This window comes from Pterocles gutturalis, unplaced genomic scaffold (assembly GCF_000699245.1).
Source record: "Pterocles gutturalis isolate BGI_N339 unplaced genomic scaffold, ASM69924v1 scaffold14461, whole genome shotgun sequence".
In the NCBI taxonomy this organism is placed as follows: Eukaryota; Metazoa; Chordata; class Aves; order Pterocliformes; family Pteroclidae; genus Pterocles; species Pterocles gutturalis.
This window is the reverse complement of record NW_010100567.1, coordinates 1,535-25,197: the sequence shown is the minus strand read 5'-3', so window position 1 is coordinate 25,197 and position 23,663 is coordinate 1,535. Positions and strand designations below refer to the sequence as shown.

Below are 23,663 nucleotides of genomic sequence, written 5' to 3'. Positions count from 1 at the left end.
TGGTACATGGGAAACTTGTGGATAGTGTCCTGGGTGACAGTGCTAGTGCACAGACTGGGCTCCGACAGGGGAAGGAATAAATTCAGAGCCTGTCCTTCTGTGGTTGTACTCTAACTTACCTCTGCAAACTGGACAGCAGGACTCCGGAACAGAAACTGGGAAAGAGCAAGTTAATTTGGGACAAGTCTTCAACCCACAGTACACATTTCCTTCCTGCCAGTAAGAAACAAGGAGAAGTTAGAAGGAGTCATCAATTCGTCTGGTACTGTATATGCATTTTTTTATGGACTTGCTTAAATCTAGTCAGTGTGTTTAGATAAATGCCACTCTAGTATCCAAAAGCAGAATATTAGACCAATGAAAAGTCTGAATAGCTTTTTAAAATTTGTTATTGCACAGAGGAAGATCCCTTTCTTTACAAAAATGGGGAAAAGGGAAGAGGTGAAAGTGTGTGGGGAGTGCAATTATTGTAGGCTGAAAATGTACATGACATTGTTGCTACTAAAATCAGACAGTGTAAATTTACCCCCTGCTCTCCCTCTGTTGTGTCTTACCATTGAACTGGAGGAATAGCCTAGCAGTAACTAAAAGTCATGAAGTCTGTTCAGTGCTTGGCCTGTTAAACTTCTAGTTAATGCAGAATATGATGATGATTTGATCAGAGGTGGTCCAGAGTTGCCAACAGTTGATACTGAAGAGCTGGTTGGATTGAGAGGGATGTTTTGGTTCAGACACTGGCTCTGAAGAGTCACTGGTGACTGCTCAAATATGCGGGAATTGAACTGGTGACATCTCAGGAATGGCACTGGGGCCCAGTGCCAGTTTACAGAGCCGTCCGCTCCCAGCCTATGGGGCTCCTTACTTATCAGCTCAGTCCAAATGAATTCAGTTCCAGTCAGTGGCTTGGTGCTATATTTTCCAGTCAGGCTGAAGTGAAATATTCTATATCTGCCAAGTAGCAATATTTTACCTGCTGCCTCTGCACTGTGAGCTCTCTTACAGCAGATGCTTGACAGGGTAAGCTTTGTCCACGGTGTTTGAGTAAGAGGCAGCCTGGCATTTACCAGGTGCTGCAGACTGGCTCTGAGCACTCTCATGAGTTTCAGCATTAATTCTCAGCTTCCAGCCTTTGCTATGTATTGCTTATATTTCAGTGTCATGTCTTCTAGAAAGGAGAAATGAAGCATAGACAGAGCAGGGCTCTGTCAAATCATGTTACTTACTGAGCAGCTGCACTGGGCACACTGGTTTGCTTGCCTGTTTTGGAAAAGCCCCTCTGCCACAAACATTTCGCCATGATGGTAGGTGGTGCCATTGTATTCACAGGATTTCCCGGTGATCTTGCTGCTCACTGAGAAAAGGGAGTCTTCTGGAAGCAATGGGAAAGGAACACTTCATGCAAATGTTCTTGACAACTCGCAATATCACAAATACAGGGGAGGAAAAGCTTCCTTTCTCCTTCTCTTTATTATAGAAGAACAAGTTTTGTCATGCTACAAAGTATAACTGATATTCTCATGGTGCTATTTTGCTGAACTCTAATAATTCACACTTTGAGTTGACTCTCTCAATTAACCTCGGGATGTTGATGATCAGAGGCAAGGTCAGCACTGATTGCATGTCTCATGCTGCTGTGTTTTCTCTTGCTCTGTCTGCTGTAGCATTTGGTATTAGGATAATAGATAGGTCCAGTTACGTGCCCACTTCTTCTATCTACATGGCTTTTTGATGCTTTAATGTAGAAGGCATTAGGTCCTGCATACACACAGAATCCCACTATCAGTAGCTCTCCATACCTTATGTAACTTAGCAATTGCAAGCTGTACAAAGGGATTATACTTTACCTGTGAAATGGAAGTCGCTTGATACCTCTTGGGCACTTTAAAGTTACCTTCACAGGAATGTAGCATCTCAGCATGGGAAAAGATATTTCGAACAAGAGCTCTAAGGAAGTAACAGTGGAGTGTTTGTTCTCTGGAGCCCAAATCACTGAAAATTTCTAGGAATGCAGCTTAAATTCCATTCAGTGGGTTTGGGGTTTCATGTAAAAGAAACCTGACCTGAAAATTCAGGTTTTGCTGTAGCCCCTTTCATTATCTATCAGATGAACCTGGGGAGATTTTTTTTTTGCTGTGCCACCACAGAATGCACATTTTTCAGCTGGGTGCTCAAGTGAAAAAAGAGATTTCTGCTGGCATGCACTGGCAATAAACACTGACCTTCAGATTTTTCCATAAAAGCATATATTAGTTACATTGGTCTATCAAATATTCATAATATTTTGAATGGTAAGTGTCAAATCTGGCTGTGGAACATACAGTATTTGAGAGTCTAGTGGGTCACCAGAGAACATTCTGCAGGAGAATGGCAGGAGAAGTTAGCCGTCTAGGGTTCCTTGCCTGACATTTCATTTCACTTCAAGAGACAGACATGGTATATTTGCACTTCCTCCTTGGAAGCACCAAACACGTCATTATTTCAGTGCAATCAAAGGTGTATAATGATACCTTTCCAAAATCTTATAAATAGTACAGAGCTTTGACAGCAGCTGTGCTTTGCATAGAAATTCTGTGCTTTTGGCACTTTCAATATCAGTTGCTAGTAATACACGTTCTGGAATGGCAAGATATATGTTCTCATTAAGACACATTCTTTGAAAGTCATCAGCAAAAGAGCCAAGTGACAAATTCAGTTACTGTCCCACAGGCACAATATTTGGCACAAATATTTGAAAACATGAATAAAGAGGCACTTCTCAGGACTGTGCTACCTCCTGGAACTTATGTCACCATAGTTTCTTGGGCTTTCTGAGAGTCATCTCCTGGAAAGCAGAAAGAGAGATTGCCAAACCCTTAGTTATCCCCTTGACCCTTGGGCAACTGGAAGAGCAGTAGAACTGGAAGGAAATGAAAATGAAAGGAGAAATGAAAGGCAAATATGGATGGTTCCTGCCTGGATATGAGACCCTGTTCATGCAGCCTCTGCAGGACATTGCTGTGCCCCTGTTGGGATGCTTGTCCAAAACCAGTGTTTGGCTTGTGGTCTGACATTTGCACAGACCCATACTGAATGACTCATCGTGACTCTTCAGAGCATTGGATGAAGAGGGTAAATTTTACTGCAGTTTTACCTTGGTACATGCCACATTGCTCAGATCACTATGAAATCACCAAATGTCTTTAAATTGTGGCTTCTAAGTAAGGGAAGGAAGATGGTGAAATTTTCATTGCTTGGAAGATGACAGTGGAGAGCTGCAGTAGCTAATTGTTTTCATCTATATTTCTCTTAAGTTGATCATAGCATAAGATGCAGACCAAAACACATGCACCTCTGCCTATCTTTGGAAGATGGGATGAAGTTGGATTGCTATTTTGAAGTCTTACTTCATGAAATAATTATAAGAAAAGTCAGTTTCAGTTGCAGGAAATAAGACAGTGGTTTAGGTCCTATACCTGTGCCTATGATTATCTTTTAGCCCATGAAGTGAATGGGGCTATGTGATTGCATAAAATAAGGCTTAGAAGTTTTCAGATCAAGACCACATTACTGTTATTGCAAAAAAATATATACAGTCATATATCAGAGAGAGCATATTGGAGAGCGCAACTGATCCTTTCCAAACACAGCATCTGTCTAAAACTGCAAGGAAGCTTTGTTTATATTGCATGCCTAAATATAACTCCTGTCTGGTGCAGCTTCTCTCGCTCTGTCTTTGCTGGTGTGGGACTGGCTTTCTACAACCAGGGCTTGCCTTGTTTTCTTTCTAGTGCCCTTTAAATCATGGCTAATTAGAGTTCAGACTCCCTCATGATATCATATTCTCCTCTCAAATGTGAAATTAGAGTCAGTGTGGATTGTTTTAATAAGTGACAGGTTTGAACTTTGAAAAATCTTGGCATTAATATTGATATCAGCATGCATTATTCTGTGCCTTCGTTAAGATATGTTAGAATTAGATTAATTAACTGCAAATACACTGCATTGCTCAAAGCTCTATTTGTAAACCTTCCTTCCTCATCAGGATTGTTCCCGAGCCTTATCTGGCGTTTTAATGGTGCTGACTAACATTGCTTTAATTAGCTGCCTCTGTAAAGTACCAGGCAAACCATCTGCGTGAATCCTTTTAATTAACTGGGTTCAATCTGGGCTTTTCTTTCTGGCATTCACAGCCTGCCAGTGGAAGCAATAGAAAACATACAGGGTAAAGATGTTATAGCATCAATCCCAAAGGAAGTATCTTTGTTTCTGTGGTTGGCATTTATTCTCTAAGGGCTCAGACTTCAATATAGAAGTTGACAGGCCACGCTTACATCTGCCTGCGATTTTAGTAGGATCAAGAAAAGACCATGAGATAGGAATATGGATAGCACTGATTTATCACCCCCATTAGCGTTAGGTAATGGCAGGGGGCTAAGATGTGCAACCTGGGCTTCGTGGGACTTCCTGTGGAGTCACATGTATCACTTGTCCTGTAGGTAGCTTTACAGATTGAACGTGGCTGAAGAAATCTTTCAGGTTTTACAAGCAGGCAACAGAATACGACTGTATCAAAAATGGATTAGCTTCAAAATAATTATTTTTTTAAAAGGAATTGGAGGCTATGGTGGCTATGCTTGAATTCTTATATCCAAACGTTCCTCTCTTCCAAACATGGGCTTCCATCCAGCTTCTGTTGTCTGCCTAGGCTGTTTTTCACTGGCGTACCACACACACAAGGTAAATCCTGCCCTTGATGAAGCCAATAGAAAGGTTTCCTTCAGGATTCAGCCTAGGTGCTTGCTTGAATGCTGCTTTTTAAGATTATGTTTGAGATGGATGCTTGTACTAGGAGGAACTGTTGATCTATACAAACAAGATCTGTATCCATTCAGACCTGTAGTACAGCCTGATACAAAAGTTCATTGCATGTAGGTATAGTTCACATATTCAATGAACTATAGTCCATTTCACAGGGCATGTGAAGAAACAGGATAGCAAAAAGTTTGCCATGAAGGGATGCTAACTTAGTGTGAAGTGCAGCACTAGCGCTTTCCTGATAGCCTGACAAAACAGAGTTAGATATAAATTTGATAAACCACAGATATTTTATGGAAATTGTCTAGTTTAGTGGAATCTACTCCAGTGATGGATTTTCATGGAAACCTGCCTGGGTTCCTGATGGTCTGCCCATGACTTAAGGTTGCCAGGGTTTGAGGGCAGCCATACTGTGTCCACAGACCAGGGCTTCCTGGCTGCTGGAGGAACAGATGCCGTGTTACACCATCTTTTAGCTTTTTCTCTTTACAACTCTGTTCCTTCCTAGATTGTTATAAAAGCTTGATCCTGAGATGCTTTACCCTTACTTGGATATGGAGCAGAAGAGCATCAGTTTTCTGCAACTAATCCCTTGAATAGCTTAGACAAATTCCATGGGCAGTTCCTGGTGTCTGAAACAGTTGTAACTTCTGTAGAAGTATTTATGTGCAGAGAGTGAAAAGCAGAAACTGGCTATGAGCAAACCAGCCTTTTGGGAAATGTGGGGTGACTTACTTGAGGAAGAGCTTTAAGATCCAGGCCTTACTACAGTCAGTTAAGTTTTCAACTTGGATCCTTCTGGACAAAGTCAGGAGATACCAGTACAATTGCTAACAAATAATTTTAGGACACTAACTAACAAACCAGCAAAACCACTACAGAATCAGTACAGTCATGGCATGATAATCAGTAAAGTATTTATGATGTGACATCTGACCTTCAGGACAGGAAAACCAGTTGCTTTTGGGTGGTCTTCACCACTGCGGACAATGAGACCAAGCATCTTGGCTTTCTGGAAGTCATTGTGCTGAGTTTTACTGATCTGCCACCAGCAATAGGTTGAAGTGGTAATCAAGTGTATCCTGACATGGAGATTGTACGAATTAGACACAGAAGGTGCGTCAGCAAAGTTCATGCTGCTGCACCCCTCTCAGCAGGGTCTGTTAGGACCCTGCACAGCACCTCAGTAAGGGTCTGTGGGGCTTTATTGCATCTCTATGAGTTACTTTCTTGTACAATATTCCAGCCATTTTTATTAGTACTTAACACTCTCACTATTGCTTATTTTAGTATCAGAACATCTGGCAAAGATCATTTTTTAAAAAAAATCCTAGAGACTCTTGGCTTGCTGACTTAGAAACTATTTTTAAACTGCAACATTCAGGATCACCTAGTGTCCTTTACTGAAAAAGATCAAGCAGATCTTTAATATCAAGCAGAAATGTTAGGCACTCAGCCTGGCTTAGTTTTTGCAGTTTGTCTGTTTTATTAACCACCCTTATAAAAACAATCAAGTGCTAAACAATATGAAATTAATCATGAGGTCTAATGCCTTAAGAAAATTACCATACTGGGAACTGTTCTGCAGATAGTTACTCTGGTCTTTTGTAAGTAGACAGATGATAGATTATTAATTTGAATCCAGAGAGGATTTTATGAAACATGTTTTCTGAATCAACACAGAGCACAAGCAAGTACAGACCAAGAGACTAAAGATTTGTTTTGGAACGCTATTCACTAAACAAACAATTGAATTCTGCTGTAACTCTGGGACAATTGTTTGCATTGACATCTCTCCTGCACATTCACTTGCATTCCCAGTGAGTTTCTCTCCTTACTGAACACAATCGGGAGAGCCAGTTTAGTTGCAACAGGTACTTCAAAGCTCTCTAGGCTGTATCCTGGTGCAGGAAACTGTCTTTGGACACCAGGTAACTGGTCATCTCACATGCTGCCTCTGCACACAAGTCAGGTTACCCCAAGTTGTAACATAACATCATGTGAGGTCCTATTACTTGCCTTGACATTCCAGATTGGCGCAAGAGTTGCAGGTTAACTGTTTAGAAGCAACAGACAAAAAGCAATTATGAAGGTCAGAATAAAACACAGTTCTTGGAAATGTGTGGACCATGAGCATTTCTAATGCCAAAGGGGAACATGACTAGAGCATGAAAGTACTTCTCCCTGTTTTGCTTATTGCGAATTTTATGAAACCTGAATTTTATGTACACACTGTCCAGCACAAGTGGGCAGCACTTTGGTGACCTGACATCTGCTTTTGGAAAACTGTTTGCTTGGGTAGGAGTTGCACATACCCCTAGGTCTCCTTGTTAGAAAAATATTGTTAATTCTCCTCCTTCACGGCGTCCAGGTATTTTCACTACAAGCAAAATCATTCTCTAGGGTAACTTACACATATGTCAGTAGAGACATACAGGGATGACTCTCAAGTGTTTTTACTGGTGTGTTTTATAGCAATGTTAAAAGACTCGCACAATGGGCTTCAGGATCCACTGTGAAGGATTAATTCTAGGAGGCCCCAAAACACTAACTGAAGTAGTCCAGAGTAACAGTAATGGGATAATTTATTCATGTGCAGAAAATTACATTTCTGGATAAAAACCTGCAGATGGAGTTGCAATTTACAAAAAATCCAGGCAGCAATGTAGAATAAAATGCTAACTTGCACTGACTGTAATTCATGCTAGGAGCTGGAGGTGTGAAATGCAGGGAGGAGAGAGTTGCAGGTAAGATGTCGGAAGCTTCCTTTATGTGATGCACCTTGTTACCTCTCTAGCTTCCTTCAGCTGCTCTCAGAATGCCGGTTGCAGCTGCTAAAGACCAACCACAATGTAAAAAATGCTGTGTTTTCCTCTACCACTGAAATCTGTTTTGAACATGAAACAGGCTGTCACCCACAGGAGCTGTGCATCTGTCTTAGAATGGAATTCACTTTGTGTTTGTGTGTGGGACAAGACTTCCCAAATTATCTAGCCTGAGCGCTATCATTCATAGCAATATCTCTGTCCTCAGCCAGACACGTGCAGAGTAGGAGCTGTGCCTCCCACTCAACTTTCAGCGCTTATCTGAAAGCGGAGCTGGGACTGGCAGCAGCAGAAACAGTTCTTGTCTTTTTTTTTGCCAAACACCCATAACAATGGGCTGACTCCTGGATTTTTTTTTTCTTTTTTTTTAATTCCTGGTGCTGAATCTTTAAAACATTAAGGGCAACAATATACCCTCAGGCCCCACCTTGCATACGGTGAACAGCATCTTATACACCACAGGATAGATTAGTCCATTTCTCTCAAATGGATCCCAGTGAAGCCAGGGAATGGTTTCTGGAAGGAAGTACTCCTCAGTAAGTAACTCTGGAGACCAGGATTCTTAAGTAAACAAGGTGTAACATTTTAATTTCCATTTCAGGACAGCAATATTGAAAATTAATTCAAAGCACATGAGCTGTGCTTTAGTTCAAAACATCTCCCTTCAGCGGGTAATGCTTCTGCACCTCATGCAGGAGAAATTAAACTAAAAGGAAGGTCCTGAGAAATGAAGTGGTGTGCTTCAGTCTCAACGGTGTATGCTAGTAACCCACTATGTCATTGCTATATGGGGACAGCAACACCAAGTGTTGTAGCAATATCACATTGGATGGCAGCGGTTCGGACTCTCCTTAGCAGTAGTGCATGCTTGCTGCCTACTAACTCACATTATCTATCTTTCTGTGTCACCAAGGACATGTGTACAATACTTGAGAACCTGAAGCTGCTTTGCATCTCCTACTGCCTGCAAGATACAGCCTTCAGTCTGGCACCTGCCTGAAGCCGGCCCAGAGTGAGCAACTGCAATTTACTCTTAACTTTGACAGTACAGCCACTTGGAACATGCTTGAATCCTCTTTCATCCTGATATCCAGGAGAGAAACACAAAGCCAGTAAATCTAATCACTTTGAAATTTGCTTTATGAAGGGACCTGGGCTAAACTCCTCTCTCCAGCTTTAAAATGACATGTGCCTCTTCCTGTGGCTGGAACAGCCTTTTTGACAGCTAGATAAGTGTGTATAGATGTGAGCAGTCATGGAGCTACTCTGATTAACAATATCTGAATGAGTCTTCTTTCACCTAAGGAATCAGAGCCCTGAAAAAGTAGTAATGAGTCCTTTGACCCCTGCTGCCTTGATGTCTATGTTCCAAAGGGTTCAGCCAAAGCTCTTCCCAGTCCTGGAAAAATCTAAGTGCTAGTAACATTCCAAGTAAAAGATAAAGAAGCCTGCCTCCAGGCAGCAATCCTCTCTGTTAGGCTCTTCCCTCTACTACACGTAAGCCAATGGAATATGGTTATTATATATAAGAAACAGCTATTCAGTATGAGACACGTATTTGGAATGGAGGAATAAATACGTGTTGATAATCTGATCCTTACAAATTCAAAACAGAGCAGTGTAAGACTTAAAGAGGTGAGGGAAGCATCCTGCAGAAAGAGATTACACAGCTTGCTAGGAGAGTGACAGTCAGACAGATTTTGATCGCAGTTATTTTGAATAAATCTGGAACAACTCTGTTGATTGAACTAACCCCGATGCTATGTGTTCAAACCAAACTGTATTTTAAAAAATATTCTTTAAAAAAAGATCCTCATGTTTATATGAGAAAAAGACCACATAAATAATGTTCTTCTGTGTTTATGCAGTGCATTTCATACACAAATAGCAGTGCTTTCATATAACACAGAGCACTTGCCTGTTTTCCCACAGTTCCAGTGAAACTAAGATACAGTGACAGAGGTAGGTTTGCTTTGTACCCCGAGATCCAATTAATGCTTATCTTCGAATCCATTTGTACCAGAAGAGACAGTGAAAAGAAAAATATAGCTGTGAATCTGGATTTCCTCATTCTGCCACTGTGGTTCACTTCCCCAAAAGTGCAGGAGATGTTCTGTGATCATATTTTGGCCACCTTAGCATGAGTGTGCTGTGCTGGGGCTACTTGGTGAGAGAGGCCAAATGCAGAGGGGATAAAGAAAATGGAGAGGACAGGAATCTGTATTATAGGCAGCAAGGGACATTGGAGAACACAGGTGTCATGGTAACCTGAGATAACACATGCTCTGCTTTTTCCAGAAATCTACTGAACTTTCCTCAGTATCTGTAGAGGACTCTTGCACACATTTGCCTCAGAAAGGCAGGAAGCCTGCTGGCACCATCGACTCGGTTACTACATAATCCTGACCTGCTCCTGGTGCAGCTTCAGGGCTGGGCAACTAAACCGAGCCCTGAGTACCACCGGCACATGGTGGGACAAACTGCTACTGCAAACTGGCTGTTGCAAGGTCGAAACCACTAGCTGATGAAAGGGTAAATGTCAGAAGGGTAAAACCCAAATATTCTAGAGCTCCTTCATCATTAGAACTAAATCCTGATTCATCATCTCCTGAGAATACAAGAACCTCAGATAGAGAAAACCTATTACCTCTGTCAGTGCAAGGTTATCTTCCAGGGATCACCTAATATTATTTTAAATAACCTCTGTGTCTGGAGGTCCTTAGGGGATTATAGCACAGTGTAAGAGAGCAAATGGATTTCTTTCCTATTAAAAATTCCTTTGCTTAATTTCTTCCCTCTACTTTTGTTTCCACTCTACATGAACATGTCACCTCCAGGTCTGATCTGAAGTCCATTGAACCAGACAGATTTGGAACCTGGCCCAAACACTTACTCTGTGTGGTACAGCGTAAAGGCAGTTTCCTCTTTCATCTTCTGTCTCATATTTCTACCATACTCTTTGCATTTCTAGAGAGGGGACTATATCACAGTCAATAACCGCATCTGTTTTCATAGAAGGCTTAGCCCAAAAACTATCAAAGCAAAGAGAAATCTGTTGATTGACTACATTAGACTGTGGATCAACCCTCAGTCCATCTGCATTTAGCCTTTTCCCTCAGTCATGCATCACAATCCAACTTGTTATAAATCTATAATTTAAAGAAGCATAGATGATGTGTGAAGGTACCTTTAAAAAAACAACAAAAACAGTACAATGATGTTGTTCTTAAAGCAGTGGCTGAGGCTGACAATAAATTTGGATTGAAAAGTTTTGCACTATCCAAAAACTGCAAACACAAGCTCTAAACAAAATCCATATGTGCCTCTTGGAGGTGCAGGTGTCAAAGATATTAAGCCACAAAATGCTTTACATTAAAATAACTTCAAGGACCAGGTTAAGCTCTAAAAACTCCAAAGTAATTCAGAGTTAATCGCAACAGCTAGTCTTTAATATGGTCGGACAGTAGAAAGTGTATGAAACTCATTGCTTGAAGGAACTAGTAGCACCTTATCTAGACAGTATGAACTTTCATAGAGATTCAAGGCAAAGATGTTTAGTTTAAACATTCAAAAGGCTGTTGGTTGTTTTTTAGCTTTCCAGGGCTGAAGTCAAGCTCTTCACATTATTTTAATATATTTTCTGCAGCTTAATTTCCTGTGTTTTCTTTTATAGTGGCATAAAAAATTGCCCAGCAAAACTCTGAAGGAGTCATAAAACACTTTCTAGGTTGCTCCATTTTAATTCCTGCTCTAAGGCTGAGCTATTATCTGAATCTACCAATCACTCTCCTAGCCAACGAAACAAACTGAGTGAAGCTTTGGTGCATTTTGAATCCTCTCTGAAGCATCTTTGAAGCTCTTGGAAGTTATCTTGGAAAAATTCTATCCTGTCCTATCCTATCATGTCAGTCCAAAGAATGGAAATTATAATTCTGTCATCCATGTGGGAAGATACATATTTTTTCAGTGCAGTTTGGATGCTGATTTACAGATATATTGTTTGAATTTTTTATGGTCAAAAAAGCAGAATGGAAACAAGAGATAACCTCAATCTGGCTGTGAAAGCAAACATTCCTTATGAAGCTAGTAACAGAGGCAGATCACAAAACAAACTGAATTATCTGAGCACACGTCAATAGGAAAAAATTAGACATCTCCTGAGAATGCCTATATCCTTTTATTTCCAAATGAAATTTACTTCCAAATAAACAATTTATCTGAACTATCTGACAATTACCTATTGTTGGGACTATATAAAAACCAGATCATCTCGCTAATCTCTGGTGCTGTGTTAACATTCTTAGAGTCTTTCATATGCCAGATATGAATATCCACCTTGTTTGTATATGTGGAGTAACCATAAACAAGCACGGCTCTGTAATTCTATCGTACCTCCACAGAAACCAAAAGCAGACGGGAAGAATTTGAAATGTGCTCTTATCAGTAGAAAATAGTAAGTAGTTCCCCAGTTATTACTATCAGCTGCTGTATATCTTGGCATACCTATTCCACAGTCTCCTGTACAGTGACTGCTGAGAGCTTGGGTCACAAGTTATTTTTAATTTCTTAAAATTAAGTGGAGAGTAAGTTTCACAAGTCATATGTGAAGTCTGGATCCATCTCCAAATTCTCATTAAATACTTAGATGTTTGAACCATGTGTATTGGTTCAGGCACAACTTTTAGAGGGCTCATATGCCCTTTGCCAGGTTACTCATAAAAAATCTTGATCTTGAGTATTGCTATAATAGTCTCTTTTTAGTCTGGAATTCAGGATATCAAGTGTTTCTGACTTTAATTTCAGAGGCGTAGCATCAGTCAACAGTCAACAGTAAGAGATTACTTGAACATCTCTTAATCTTACAATATTTGTATGTTTTTTTCTCTTTCCCACTCAGGCCTCACACCTGCTTAAGGCAATTAAAATTCCTTGTAACTTCAATGAGATCTGGGCTATGAGTTTCTTAGTGATACCAGAAGTGTGGGTGGTAGCAACAAGGACTGTACAGAGAATGGAAGAGTTGGGCACAATATGCCTTCCTCCATCCCACAAATATTTGTGCAATAGTGTGGGTTTTTCTGAATGGAAGGGTGAGAAGACTAGAACTGAGAGCCTGGGAGCTCTGGTGCATGAGCTGGGCAGAACCCAACGCCTCTTCACCAAATGGTTTATTGTATGTGCATTCTGCAGTGGAAAATCATTCCACTAGAGCATTCCAACTACCCAAGTTGAAGATTTTGGTTGTAATTCAGTGCAAGATGCATTGTACTATACACATGCTCCTGTGTTTACATATATGATGTGTATGAGGTCATCAGGGGGTGTACAGACTCAGCATCTTGCAAGGCTGAGTCTTTAAGACTATCTAAACTACAGAGTGCAGTGTGTTGCTTGGACTGGCTCCATTACTGGAAGGAACTGAGAAAAGGTAGCGCTGAGCTCATTGCAGGCACACTTTATCTGCTTCTAATGCAAGTTTTGCAGTGCGGTGAGTTCTGCACTGTCCTAACTAGGCTGCTTCCTGGATCTAGAATAGCTACTTCAAAGATACGGGTATTACTAAGTCATGCTGCAGTCTGCTGTGCAGACAGAGCCTCTTGTATTTTTAGGTGGTGTTCTCAAACCACTAATGTGAGATACCTGATCTGGTCCACCTTTGTATTTAGTCCAGCTATGTATATAGGTGCCACCTGGCATTTTATTATTATTTCAATATCTAAAGAACAATGAAAAGTACATCAGAAAAGTGGTTTGAGTTTGATACAGAAAAATCATAGTACCAAAGGCGCTTAAACTTAAATGTGTTACTAATCATGAACATTCTTGGAAGCCAGTGTGTTTAGTTGGGGCAGCAAGCTTAAAAAATACTAGAGCCAGATGGGCTGATTCATACATCGGCGTGCAGCCTTATCTGCTGAGAAACTGAACCAGCAAGTGGAATATGGAAACCCTTTCTAAACCCTGCGATTGTGCATTTTTGCTTCTGATCTAATCTTCTCCCATCTTAGATTTACATATTCCGGAGTGTACTCAACAATTCTAGATCTTTAACTAGACTCTAAATGCTTTGTTTCACAATTTGTTTCTCAATGTTCCATTTATAAAGGCACTGTGCTGCAGCTAACTGCTTCAAGAACTTGTACATGAAGTTTATTTTCATGACAGGAGGCAGGAGGTCCGAAGTCCACTCTAGCTCAACAGCCGATAGGAATGATGGTGAATTCTTTCCCTGACTCCATAAATCACCTCTCCTCTGACAATGCCTGGAGCATCCTGAGGTGGAATGAAGCATGATTCAAGCTCAGAAGCATGTGATGTCCTTTTGGGTCTCACTAATGTGTAAGAAGAGTCCCAGTGAATGTGAACCTAGTATTTTTGGTTACGTATGTGTGTATAGCATATAAAGAATAAGTTTCAAAAAAAAAAATAACCGTGAATCTGTGGTAGAAGCTGGTAGGATTGAACCACTGGTGAAAAGTAGAAGATGCTTCATAACATATGTCTGACAAGTACTTAAGATTCGTGGTGGCTGGTGCCAGGGAGACAAAATACAAACACTGCATCTCTTTGTGTCAGCAAGTCCAGTGTCACTATGGATGCAGGAGACATTAATTCCAAGGGGAGAGCACTGCCAACTTTTCTCAAAGGAATCCCTTCAACAGCTCCTTCACTTAGGTAGTTATGAAGTTCAGTTTCCAATGAAAGTGGCTGCCTCCTGGCATTACCTCTGCTTCATTAAATAAGGAGGCAGTTATTTGGGCAGTTACACTACAAGGCCTGCAGAAAGGCAGAAGGAAGAGCGACTAGCAGTACTCATTTCTGAAATGCAGATTGAGAAACTGCGGAGAAACGTACATGAGAGAGTATAATGAGCATTTATGAGAGTAATTCGAATGGATGGCTAATGGCCAGAGCTCTGGCACGTTCCATTGAAAAATAACCAGGGAAGGCAGAGAAATGAATTTCCTGCACATCGTGGGATGCTGCACAAAAGACATTGTATGCCAGACACAAAGGAATGGGAAGCTGGCATAAGACGTGCAAGAACGCTTGAGATTCCTACTCAGATCAGACACGAACATTACCACTGCAGAGAGAGCACCAAATATGAGACACATAATCACGGCAGAAAGCAGAATGCAAATAACCCCTGAAATCACAGGAGAGCCCTGGTCCTCTTTTGCCTCACATTGATGCAGATCTATCTGAATTACAGATTCAGTTAGGGAAAAAATAAACCTTACTGGGACTGTCATTTTTAATCAGATGCTGCCCAGTTAGCAATTTAATGGCCCATCATATGTACCAGATAGACTACAGATAGACGCTAGGAACAGTTAAGAGAAGATAACGGATCACAGTTCAGGAAAGGCTCGTTCTGGTAATTTTCTGGATTTAGCAGTTTAAACACACAGCAAAAAATTCTAGCTGAAGACTGTGCATAGCAAGAACTTTATTTGATAAGAAGGACTTGAGAGTTAACAGGGGCCCTTATTCTTCCTTACTACGTCATTGTAGAATGTTTTAAAATCTTGATAGATATCACGACATTTACAGCCTCATGAATGGACAAAAGCCAAACAGTTCACTGCCAAAGAGCACCTGAAGCAAAACCAGTCAAACTAGAGGGCTTTATGTTTCTATACTAAATACAGTATGGAGATATTAAAAAAAAAAAAAATCCTGACCCCAAATGCCAATTACATACTGAGAGTGGGATTTCTATGATTTAACTTAAGCTGTCAAAAAAGTACCCATCTAGCGTAAGCTATTTGCCTGCGCTCCCTCAATAATCAATGGAGACAGGCATCTCCAGGGAAAAATTCTTCTCATTCTGGGTAACGGGATGGATCACCCTCTGGGGACAGCACATTTGCAACAGCTATAAAGGGTATCTCGATGATTCCCTTGCCAGCTGAAGTTTAGATTAGGTGGAAAAACAGACCAGATTTTGGGCACACAGGCACACCAGTCCTTTTGATCTGAAGACAGAAAAGGGGTTCAGGTTCCCAGCATCTTACTGCTTAATCTAACAGTACTAGTTGGTCACTACCTTACAAACCCTTTTTCCCCATATATTAGGCCATCATAGATAAAACACTACCATCAATTCGATACCAAAGTGTTAGATCTAAAGTTGAATGGGATGAACCTCATCCCAGGACACAAGTGTGGCATCGTGGTATCAGACGAGTTATGCGCTAGAAATCCTTCTTCCTTCTTCATCACTGACTAAAAAAGGATTCTAGATACCTAAATCAGATATTGATATACACATCTGACAGACAGTGTATATAATCATCAGGACAGATGAATCCTACCAAAAATCGACAGGTGGGTGCCATTTATTCTCCAGTAAGTGCAATGAATGCACTCCAATCCCAGCTGAACAGCAAACCAGCTTGGGCACTCATGTCCCTCCACCATCGTGTACTGCCTCCTGCTCCCAGGTTTTGGTCAGGGAACAGCTGTTTTCCTCAGACAATGAAACTCTCTGGAAAAAGTCAAATAAAACCCCTTTCTATGATGCTGCATGAATACTCTTTTATAAAAAAGTGGAACTGAGGGGTGCCACTACAACAGACATTTAGGGAAAAGCTCCAGTCAAATCTACCAGCCATGAGGCCATGTCGGGAATGCTGTAACAGCCTCGTGAAAGATCCTGCTTAGTCTCTTTCATACAGTGGCTCTTAATAATGAGCATATAATAAATGTACAGTCTGGGGGAATTTACCATACAGTATCCAATTGGATTTATATAGTCATAAACTGCTACAGCACTGCTTCTATGATTTACAACAGTCTCTACTAATTATGAAGCTATGCCTGGATTTGAGATGTAAAAGGCAAACGTTACCAGCCTGGTTGTACAGTGATACTATACAAATGCACATTTGCCACAGCAATTTTGAACTGCTTGTTAACAGAGAACCATTGCAAATAACCATGTACTTCAGCCTGCTCTTATGAAAAGCACCAAAGGCAGAGACCTAGGAAGTTTGTGGGATGGGGTTTTATTGTGATGGAGTTTAGAGATAAGGGAAGGACTGGGGAGCGGATAGTCCATGAACTGCATCCATGAAACTTCTGCTACCTTCTGCTTGGATTGAAGGGAACTGCATTTGGTAGCTGACCTGATCCCTTCCCAAATCTATACTTCTGATTTCCTAAAAAGAAACCACCAGAGGAAATACTGTAACTTACTGTAGGACAAGCCTCTCATGACCTAAATGGATATAGAAGGATGTTCACTTCACAGAAGTTTTCCAGCACAGACATTTAAGTTTGCTGTTACTCAGCATACTAAATAACTATTTCAGAAAGGACTCTGGGTCCTTAACAGGAATTACCTGGGCATCGTGGGCAGCACAGCTGTGGTACATGCACAGGGGAAGGGCAGTGTAGACTTGGGCATCTTATTCTGCTGCACAGCACATTTCCGTTCTGCAGGTGGAACATAAACAATATTTTAATGAAATGGGCAGTCTTACCAATTTCTGTGTCCTCCATTCTGCATCTAGATCTTTTTAAAACAAATGCCTTTTTACAACGTTCTGATTTCACTCACACCAGGGTAAACCCAGACTACTTTCACTGCCTCTGAATTTATGCTGGAGGTCAGAATGTAGCAGAAATCCATACAAACCTTAAAATCAGAGGAAGTGACTAAAAATGGATTGCAACAATCTTCATTTGTGTTTTTCTTTTGAGCAGATTATGCTTAGTAATTACATTTCCAAAACTAAGACACAGATAATGAATAGTAGGTCTCTGAGATCTCCCCTGCGGAGGGTTGGTTCAAGACCGCAAGAGACAATAGCGTCTGTAATTGTTCCTGAAAACTGTGGAGAGTCTTTTGTTTTCATTTTATGGGTTCCCCAGTAGATAAAAAACACCAGTTGGTTAGTAGCCATTTTTCTAAGAAATATGAGCAGGTCTTGGGAATAGTGTTCATTACTCATGTCATTAACATACTATTCTATCTGACCACATTTAAGTTTGATTTATAATTAAAACACAGGGAATTTTCATTCTCCAGTGTCTGTAACCAGAAAAGACTATCCATTTCAAATTCCCATTTCCCATCTATAATTCATCCTCCTAATTTAGCTCTGAGTTGCTCATGTTTATAGCAAGAAGGATCTTTCAGTATGAACACTGATACTATGCTATGACTGTAGTTTTAGGTGGTGTCAGGAATAAACCCACTTCATTTTCATGTGCCTTCTGGAGCACTGAAATGGTTCCAGTGGAGGTGCAGACTTCCTCAGATAGCATATGCACAGGCTTTTCTAGCCATCTCTTTCAAAAGAATCCATTGACTCCTACATATCTGCAGACCACAGGCTGGAATCACACTGTTAGATCATTACTACCCACAGAATACATTTGTGCATCTGCTTTGGAAAGAAGGCACTAAAAATGGTATCACCATCTGTTTCCAATGATGATTGAAATTAAATATACTGATTTTATAGAGGAGGAGCACATTTGAGGCTGTAGACTCTGCGGGATAGGGACTATCACTGGTCTGCCCAGCTCCTTGCCCAGCAGACCATCGTTGGAGAGCCTGTACAGCGCTACCGTGGCAGAGGGGCTGGCACTGCCGGCTGGCCTGGCTCCATGGCGCTTCCTTGCCCTGCTCCATGGCCTCACTCCCTTTTTAATTACTAGTCCTGTGAAATCTCCTGAGGTAAATGTTTACTTTCTGTGCATGATCAGCTGTGATAAAAATTCTGCAGGTCTGCTTCGCTTCTCAGTGCTGCCTGCAGTACTCCACTGTTTGCAGCAGGACAGAACCATTTTAACTCATCTGGTGCTTGGTAAGGCTGATCTTCAGCTTGGATTCACAGTGATGGCTGGGAGACCAAGCCCTACTGACTAGAGTAGGACTTGAGCTCCTGGAGGCCTCTGAGTCAGGGCCATGGTAGCATTTCTGCATCACATACCCAAAGAGCAACAACACACCTCTCTTCCCAAGCTGCGCTATCAGTGCCAAGCATGGAGAGCATTCATTTCAGCCCCTGAAGTCTGCAGATCTGACTATGAACACAAGCAAAAAGCTGCTGTGTTTTAGAGGGTAAAATAATGAACTGACAAATTGTTGGTGCTCCAATTTACCTGACAGTAACAGTCAACAGTCTCCACGGTGTATTGGAGAGGGGAGGAGGGGTCATAAAAGAAAGGGGGAACAGGGTAGGAACACTGAATTATGTTTAGTTTTATTCTCATTTAAGTATGTAAATTATAACTTGTAAAAATACAATACTACATACACACACAAACAGGAAGGCTTTTTTTTTTTTTTTTTTTTTAAATCCCAGGCTGAATAATTTGGCCTCTGTTTAGTTAGTTCATTTGTTTTGTTTTTTTTCTTAAACATGAGAAGTGTGTGTGTTGGCAGGGACGGACGGACAGACTGTTGTTTAGAGATGAAGCAGAGATGTCGGACTGTTGTCTAGCTGGTATGATTTGCTTAGTGCAGGGATCATATGGATCATGATGTCTGGGGCCAGCAAAGAAATTCTGGTCACGCTGATGATGAAGACTCCCAAGGATTTTTTTGCTTTTCTCAGCAGTGTGAGGGAGTAGGTTGCTGCTTCAGACTCCGTACATCTCCTCTGCCTAACTGATTTACTGCCAGGGAATCACAGGTGGGTTACACTTAGGGCTCTCTTATTTGCTCTCTGTGGCACACTTTAATTTCATTTTTTATGTTGTAATATTTAGTTTAAGGTCTGTGCTTGCCACAGACTTGCCATGGCATGTTTTCTAATGCTTTATCTAGCCTTAATTTCATAAAAATCATAAATTATTAAGAGTTTCCTGATGATCTGGAGCTTTTACTGTAGGTCAGTGTTCTGAGGGCTTTTCTTTTGGCCAGGACAAAGCTCAAATGAATGGCTGGATGCTGCAGTTGTTACCTGGATTCTTCCTTCCAGGCAACAAGAGTAACATCCCAGAGATCCCTCAGCATCCTCCCTGCTGAAATAACCCTAAGTGACATTTTGCACCCTCACAGTACAACAAAGGTAAACCAGAGCAAACAAGGCAGTACCTCTGAGCTGCCTGTAATGATAATTAGCACAAGCAGTTTCCTTCTTCACTAACCTTGTCGCCCTGAACTGTCACTCTGGTCTTCCATGCCCACGTGCAAAGGAAAGAAATCAAATATACTCGTTTGGTGGAGCCTCACAGTGCGTGGGCATGCCTGGATCACAGCAGGGCTGTTCTCGAGAGCAGTATTCCACGCACTTTCCCATCCCTCCACACTGCCTAACAGCTTCCTAAAAATCATTGAGCAATGATTTGTATCCAGATCTCTAGGGTTTCCAGTGAATTTCATCCCCACCCAAGACAGCCTTGCAGCCATTCAGTGTTTTACTACACAGAGACTCTAAGGGAGTTATCAGCTTTGCATATAGATCAGCAAAAGTGAGTGGAAACTTTTTGCTATAATCGGGGACTTTTCTTCCTACTACATTGCCTTTTCTCTTACAGATGTATTCTGCTGCACACATCTGAGAGAAAGCCAAGCTTGTGGGACTACTGTTTGTACATCTCCGCACTAAACTGCAGTAGCAGATCCCTCAGAGCAAATGCTGCACAGGGGCCAAATATTTTACACTTGCAGGGGGGAAAATAGCCAAGAAAATTTTATTCTGTGTTAAATACAGCAAATTCAGGTTCAGCATGATCCTCCATATTGATGGAACTGGAAGGATTGTATTTTGGTAGTGGGGTCCAATTATTGAAGATGTCAAGCCATTGACAGAGCTTCTGGCTAGTTAAGGAGCTGTTTTCTCTACCCCCTGCAAGTATTTTTTGGTAGCATTGACCTTGTCTGTTGAAGTTTTCCCTTTGCTAGGATCACCTGCCTCTGCTTCCTGCAGCGTGATCAGGACCCACTAGTGAAAACAGGTTTGGGCTTTGTCGAACTGTAGATACAACATAAAGGATTCTAGGCAATTAAGCAAGTAGAAGTTGTAGGATCAGTAACTCAGCAGTCCTACCTCCGAGCAAAGACAGTTAACGCAGTAAACGAGGCCATAGGGTTCTAGATAAGGATGCCATCTTTCTCCTACACGATACTTCTTATCTTGAAATACACAGTATGTATCTGAATCTGTAAAACAGGAAAGAATTGAAAGAGCTATGAATGAATTTCCCATTCCATACTTACAATGTGGCTTTAGGTGTGCAGTCTTTTCTGTAAACTGTTTGTGGATGGCACATAAAATTTTGTAAAGAATTACTATTTTTTCTTTCCCTGGAGAATCACACAACAGAAATGCCATTAATTTCATGTGCTGTTGTTTCTATCCTCCCAAACCAAAATAAATGACATGGCTTCTCATCTTTCCAAAACGGCAGCTCCTGAAATAGCTGACCAAATGGTTTTCATACAGAGTGAGTTTATCCTTTCACCTGCAAAAACACAGGCTAAGATCCTGTTAAGGTAACAGAATTAAGGTGCTTGATTGCTTAAACAGGTTTATAGGAAACTAAACTTTTTCACTGCAAAACCAAAGCAATTGGCTCAAGGCAGGAAAATCCCAGGCTGTACAGCAGACAGATTTTGAACAAGCAGAATGCAGAAGGACGATAAATGCACTGTATTTACACTGCATGTTCAGTATCTCCATCTTTCAACAACCTAATAAAAAAGAAGCTTGACCTAGTATTTCAGAACAATTGTTCTGACTTACATATGCATCAGCATTCAAAATATTTTAAGATCTTTCTGTTCATTAAGCACTTCAAATGTTGCAGATGCAGTTTTGCAGATATCTATCTACCTAACAGACATTACTGCCCTGTCTCTCCCTATCACACTATGGTTTCACACTAAAAGCATGGTTCTCATGTGTTTCCATGAGAGAATTCCTTCCTGTTATCTTAATGATGTCCAAATTCAATATAGAGGATACTTCAGAGTATCAAACAAAATGCCTCTCTTCCAAGCGATAAGCAAGGGGCATGTTTGATAATTTCTCACGCTGGTTTCTTTGAAGAGGGATACCTGGATACCTGCACATTGTCTTCTTGTAAGTTCAGCAGAGGTGGACTTTATGGAACTCTCTCTCATATTTTTTTTTTTTTTAATCTACTTCCTTAGAAGCAGAAGCTGCTGATACTGAGGCTGAAAATTTTAACTACTTCTCAAGGGCAAACAATGTCTTTTATAATGTGGCAGCCAAAACCCAGCCTGTGCAGGTGGGGAGAGCATTCCAGAGAGCTAGGAACAAGGCTGGAGCAGTCAATAACTCCTAGACTTCTTTGGGTAGTAATCGCTCCTTGCCATGCTTTCTGAAATGTGTTAACATCTCCCACAGATGACAGGCTTTGTAGAAATATTCCCTTTGTTTTGTTTGTATTCTTTTCAATTCTTCTCATCAAGTTTTTGACAGTGCTTAGACTCTTTTAATTTTCTCAAAGGATGTCTCTAATCCAGTTCATATGAGGTTGTTTTTGGAACACAACAGAACAGTCTTGGACGAACTTTCCACTAGCTGAAAACCTCAGCACAACAGTCTTACACATGGGACAAAATCCAGATAATCTGTCAGATGTTTACACAGGTCACTAAAATGGAATTAAGCACTCTCTTGAATCAGGATTTTTGAAATAAAACAGATTCTAAAATTGATGTGTTATGTTCTTTATGATGCAGGGAAACCTGTACAGCTTCAGGAAAATGTGCCCCAAATGTGGGTGTGACCTGATTCTACTAAATGTAGGATTAGAAGGAGGAAAAATGTTGGAAGGTTTTGAACCCAGTTCCATAGTTTAGAACATTCTTGTTTGAAGATCTTTTCTGAACCACATCTGTCAAGTAGAAGGGAAATGTCAAAGTTGGGTGAATGTGACAGCTTTGTTTGAAGTCTACTTACGTTTTACTTGATCTAGTTTACCTCCATCTATGAAAAGGAGACAGAGCACACCAAAAAAGATAAAATGAAAATCCTCCAGTATCCACTTTCTTCTCATCTTTATCGACAAAAGGAAAAGAAACAGCCTCCAAAGTAGTGAATGTTGAGCTGTTGGGAAGAGAAGATTAAATTAATTAAACTAAAATCCTGTAGGATACTTGAATTCTGACATGACTTCATCCAGCACACAGAAATCCTAACTGCCAGAACCAAAAAATCTGTCTATATCATGAATCTTCATTTCATGGAAACAGCTTTGGCTTCAGATCATTTCATTTTTAGAAGAGGGGCCACATCCCCATTCATGAAAGCTGAAAATTGGATATTACTTCTAATAACATCCTTATTTTATTCTACAGCAGAGAAATCTGGCAAGTAAGCAATGTAAATTCTTAAAGTTCTCTTTCACATGAAACTAGTTTGGGGGATGTTCTTGCAGAGCAGCTCTTCTGGATGTAACAGAGGAAATACAGGTGTCAGCTGTAACGTGTTTGCTTCATCGTAAAATGAACCTTACACCCTGGCTGGTGTAGTGGCCCTGCACGATGGCAATCCCCAGGGTGAAACGCTGCCCATGCTGCAGCCCCTGGGAGTTTTCCTCACTGCATCTCACTGCCTGCCACCACTATGCAATTCACCCCTCCTCCCCTCTCCCAACTACTATTGTTCTAGGATTGTGTATAAGTAATTTTTTTAGAGTTAACCCTTCCGTTGCCTTGATATCTGAAAGCGGAATGGGGGAATGACATATCATCTTCATTCGTACAAATCTTTAATGCTAAAATCTTGCATATGGAGCAAAGCTTCATGAATTCTTCTCGTGTGTCTCATAGTTGCAGCATGTGCCATTCTGTTTATCTTTCTCTGGCTTTTAAAAGGTGAATTATTTTATGATTAAAAAAAACCAAGAGAGAGAATATTTAACTAAAGTAGATTTTTTTTAAAATTTTTGATAACCAACCTAAGATTCTAAATTGAGAAATAAGGTTGATGCTTTACTGTTGATCAGAAATCATCACAAAAGTATTATCTTCCCAGAGTACACTTGTCCATAATTTAAAATGTTGGAAGGAGATGGGTTTGATTTTAAGAGCCCTGATGTGGATTCACA

At 40.8% G+C, this 23,663-nt stretch overlaps 1 protein-coding gene across 3 annotated transcripts in view; it reads right to left on the bottom strand.

The window, feature by feature from the left end:
* Nucleotides 1-22,610, bottom strand: part of CHRDL1 (chordin-like 1) — a 33,804-nt gene extending 11,194 nt beyond the window's left edge. The window contains exons 1-5 of one of the 3 annotated variants that reach the window (XM_010080409.1): nucleotides 22,514-22,610; nucleotides 20,633-20,745; nucleotides 16,970-17,063; nucleotides 1,224-1,369; nucleotides 120-213 (exon numbers count right to left, since the gene is read on the bottom strand). In XM_010080409.1, the coding sequence (XP_010078711.1) occupies nucleotides 120-213; nucleotides 1,224-1,369; nucleotides 16,970-17,063; nucleotides 20,633-20,745; nucleotides 22,514-22,610 (544 nt within the window). The remainder of the gene's footprint in view (nucleotides 1-119; nucleotides 214-1,223; nucleotides 1,370-16,969; nucleotides 17,064-20,632; nucleotides 20,746-22,513) is intronic. The other 2 variants (XM_010080416.1, XM_010080423.1) reach the window with 2 other exon arrangements.
* Nucleotides 22,611-23,663: the final 1,053 nt, after the last annotated feature.